Genomic DNA, 4,162 nt, shown 5'->3' with positions numbered 1-4,162 from the left:
TCTTTGCCTCACTCCTGCTAGGCCCGGGATAAAACGTGCCTGACATGAAAACTGCACCAAATCATTGGTCCACTGCATCCGCAGCACATGTAGAAAGAAACAAGTTGGCTATTCATAAACAAAACCCATCAATTTTCAAACTATTTGGGTCTAGTCTGATGTTACATGTGAACTTCCATAAAAAAAAAATTAAAAATTCAAGGCATTGTGTATCCTCCATGGAGTATCATTTGTGGAGTAATGCAGGTTAAATTTACTCCGTGTTACCCACTTTACGGGACTTGACGAAAGGCTAGGGTAGGTTAGAAAAGCTTAACCCAGTTGGATCTAAAGTAGTAGATTTTGTCAGTGACCAACGATGGGATGAGATTCTCAAAGGGAAAAATACGTATTGGTTCACGTTCTAAGTAATGCCTCATATATGCTTTAGAGTTAGCTTAGAATAGTAAGCTCGGAGAACATATATATTCTTTATCTTGTACTTGTATTCAAGTAGGAAAAAAATGAGTTTGAAAAGCTGAATAAATAGAAATTTCATATGTAGGTTTATGGATATCACTTTTAACAATTTTTTTAATATATATCTTCTATGAATTTGGGATAATTTGGCCAAGTAAATCAATGACACTTTTGAGATTCATAAAAGAATATCTCAGCCTGCAAACTTCAGAATCAAGCCAGGAATCACTCATAGACCATCATTAGCCTACATCAGACAGGCACATCATACAGGGAAGCATCTCACAAGTATAGCAGACACCTGCAAGACGGACAAATCTCCAAAAATAACAGATGCCCAACCTAACAAGATTTCTACCTTTAACTGCAATGCAGTTTGCTATCGAATCAACAAGCACCAGAGTAAAAGAAAGCAAACGGGATCAATCAGACTCATTGAATAGACATAGTTACCCATGTTCATCCTCAAAGTAACATAGTAGCTAATCCATTAATCACCATCATGCTGTACATAAGCTGATATACAAAATTACTTGTTCCCTGGACCATCTGTAGATGGGCTTAAATTAACCTCATCTTGTAGAGATTGAAGAAATGAGCCAAAATGGGTATACAGCTATTGTTCAAAAGCTGCCTACCCAATGCACACTGTAGCTCCCAAACCCCATATTAAAAAGGTAACTTGTAAGCATAAAGAAACTCATAATCTCACAACACTGAATGGTTTTCTCCTTGAAAACATGACCATATACATCGACCTACCATCACCAGATCCTTCATTGGTGAAGACAATTTCAAAAAATTGCTCTTCAAAACATGATTCGATATCCTAAAACGTGATTTGATACCTTAGCCATTGTTTTTGTCATCAAATTTTAAGTGCCTGAAGATATTCACAAAATTTTGTATTGTAGAATCCCACCATGAGGTTGGACTAAATAAGAGAGTTTCCTGCATCCAGAGAAATAATCCTTTGCCTCTTATTGGAAGCCAACAATTCATTAGAGGCAGCTCTTTCAATTACAGCTCTCAATGCCTCCTGCACACAATTCACAGAGGGGTTTTCCTGGTCCTTCCCGGAGATTTTCTCGTTCGTAGTTGTCATGATAAACACGTTTTTCATGCGTCCACCAAGTGTAGAAATCTCTGCCTTGACAGTTTTTAGGCTCAGAGAGTGAAGAGTGCGGTTCAAATCAGCAAGAAGGTCAGGCCTATCATCACAACATAGAGATGCTTTGATAAGAATCCTACCTTCATTATTCTTGCCATCTCCATCTGCTTCCACTCTCAGTTCATCTACATCTGTTGGAACAGGATTTCCCTTTGCAATTTCTGAGGCACGCCTCTTTAAGTCTTTTACATGATCAATCACCTCTGCAAGGAGTGAAGCTTTGTCTGTCTGCATAAGAATATAAAAAGGAAAAATCAAAACAACAGTTTGATCCCCACTAATTTCTCTCAAACATAAAACAGTATCAGCAGCACCGTAAACCATGAAACTGAACCCATTTTGAGGAGGGACAGAGTCCGTTACACTTCGATTAAGGATCATTCTATGCCAAATGACAATCTATAAGGGCAAAATAACTTCACATTTGACGAAGGAAAGAGTCCATAACACTTCAACTAAGGATCACTCTATGGCAAATGACAATCTGTAAGGGCAAAATAATTTCCCATTTGAATTATACCATGATCGGTAGTCTGATCATCTAACATGTTTGAGTATGAATGGAAGAGAAAGATAGAGGTTGGATCCACTTAAGCCACTGATAACTACTTGGTACTAACGGTCATTAAAAAATGGATGGTAAACAGCAATCCTTAAGACCAAAACTGTATTTTTCATTTACCCATTAGGGCTCTAATCAGCTAACATGTTTGGTTGTAACCTTTTTTGAGCCAATATTCTTATGTTTGATTGTGTGTATCGGCTCAAAAAGATATACAATCAAAGACCAGAAGCAAGGAAGAAAAAAAGATTAGTACTATGGATTGTGGAAACACACTTGAAATGTTTGGTTGTGTGAAGAGGTTCAATCAACTCAGCTGAATCGAAACCATATACACTGACATATCATGCATCTGATAGTTACACATACAAGAATGGAAAACAGCATATACCATCAAGGTTAATTATACAGACACCCGAAGGTCTGTACCATGCCAATATTGGAAACTATATTGATGATAAATATCAGTGTGCTAAAAATTTGTTTCACTGAGCTATGCACAAAAAAGCAACATAGAGGGCGAAAAAAATACAAAAAGAACTTCCCCAAAATGGGGTGTTAAAGGAATAAATTTTGGAGACCTTGGTAGTACTGGGGAGAAGTGTTCTGAGTGTAGCCAAATGAGAATTGATTCTCTCTCTTCTTCTTCTTTCCGCTTCACTGTGGCTCTTCGAAGCCGCCATTGCCTTGGCTTCCAATATTTCTTTAGGAGTCATCATTTTTGAAGCATTCACCAGCTCTCCTCTTGCGCTATCTAAAACCAAGGAACCTCCCCCATTGAAATGCGATGAAGACAGTCCCATTTGCTCACAAATCTCAGAAACATCCCCAAACTGATTATTGTTGTTATTTGCCCTTCCTCCGCCATAGGAATATGGGAAATTAAGGGCTTGGAAATCAGGAAGCTTGGGATGCACATACAAATCATCAGGAAATGACAAAAGCTTCTCAGATTTAAATCTATGGCTTCTGTTCTCAGAAAACAAAGCAGACCATGGAGTTTTAGCCGGTTCAGGACGAGAGCCCTCGTTTATCAGCTTCATTGGACCTCTGAGTCCTCTCATCTCAAGTCCATTCATTTCAAAACTAGACCCAAAAAATCCAGGTGGGTAGATTTGGGGAAGCTCGGAATTGAAAATCTCTAACAATATGTAAGTATCGAAACAATGGGTATCCAAGCCCTGAAGAAGAAAGAAGAGTAGGTTGAATCCACCGTCTTGTGGAAATACTAATACTAAAACTATTTGCTGCTGTTCCACTTGTGTGTGTAATGATCTGAGTTCCATTCCCACCTGTTGTTAAACAATGAACACCATTTTTTTTCCTTTTCGCTCTACACCATTTTGGGGTTTTCCCCAGTAGCTATTGATTGAGTGCCTCAAGAAATTGTAATTGATTGATAGCAGCTCAGGATGCCTCACACCATTTATCTCATCATTCCCACTACTCTACAATACTGGACTTGAAATTATATTAAATCCCCTCCTAATGATCCCACAAACCAAGATTAGTTGTCTTTCATTTCAATCTTTAATTGATTTAATGGAGAACAGTGTCCAGACAAAATTCCTCAAGCCACCAACCAACAAAATACACACCATCAACACTTCCAATCTCTCATCTCTTGTCATTTCATTTGTCATTCCACATTCTAAAGTTCCTGTTCTTTTTATTTATTTATTTGCCAATTTTGTACTTTGTTTAGATGGGTGGTTACAAAGCCATGCATTTTAATGGATTTCTTTTCTTATGTTTAAACATTTAGTTCACCCATTTTGACCATTAGTGAACCATTTTCTCATTTGTTATTTCTCATTTTTTAATTTTGTTTATTTTCTACAAAGCATATATATATATATATATGGGTAATTTTTCAAATGTAAGTAAATATGTGGGAAACATGATAGAACGTTGTAATACTATTTTTTGGGTTGTCAATTTCAATTCTTGATGTAAACATTGTAATAGTG

The 4,162-nt window shown here is 37.2% G+C and overlaps 1 protein-coding gene across 1 annotated transcript; it reads right to left on the bottom strand.

Annotated features, from left to right (window-relative positions):
• Positions 1-917: 917 nt before the first annotated feature.
• On the bottom strand, positions 918-3,832 carry LOC149571804 (transcription factor bHLH30-like). The gene is made up of 2 exons (XM_089813218.1): positions 2,774-3,832; positions 918-1,858 (listed from the first exon to the last, which is right to left on the bottom strand). The coding sequence occupies exons 1-2, from the start codon at positions 3,476-3,478 to the stop codon at positions 1,394-1,396; spliced, it is 1,170 nt and encodes a 389-aa protein (XP_089669344.1). The 5' UTR covers positions 3,479-3,832; the 3' UTR covers positions 918-1,393.
• Positions 3,833-4,162: the final 330 nt, after the last annotated feature.

The sequence above is a fragment of the Cupressus sempervirens genome, chromosome 2 (genome assembly GCF_028749045.1).
Source record: "Cupressus sempervirens isolate cs-2001-9-10 chromosome 2, ASM2874904v1, whole genome shotgun sequence".
In the NCBI taxonomy this organism is placed as follows: domain Eukaryota; kingdom Viridiplantae; phylum Streptophyta; class Pinopsida; order Cupressales; family Cupressaceae; genus Cupressus; species Cupressus sempervirens.
Note: the sequence above shows the minus strand (reverse complement) of the source record. Positions and strands in the feature narration are given on the sequence as shown.

Excerpts from the sequence above, each read along its gene's own strand:
- LOC149571804 (XM_089813218.1), bottom strand. The coding sequence starts at position 3,478 with ATGGAACTCAGATCATTACACACACAAGTGGAACAGCAGCAAATAGTT. Across the intron at positions 1,859-2,773 it reads TTCTCCCCAGTACTACCAAG|ACAGACAAAGCTTCACTCCT; the intron begins GTCTCCAAAATT and ends ATTCTTATGCAG.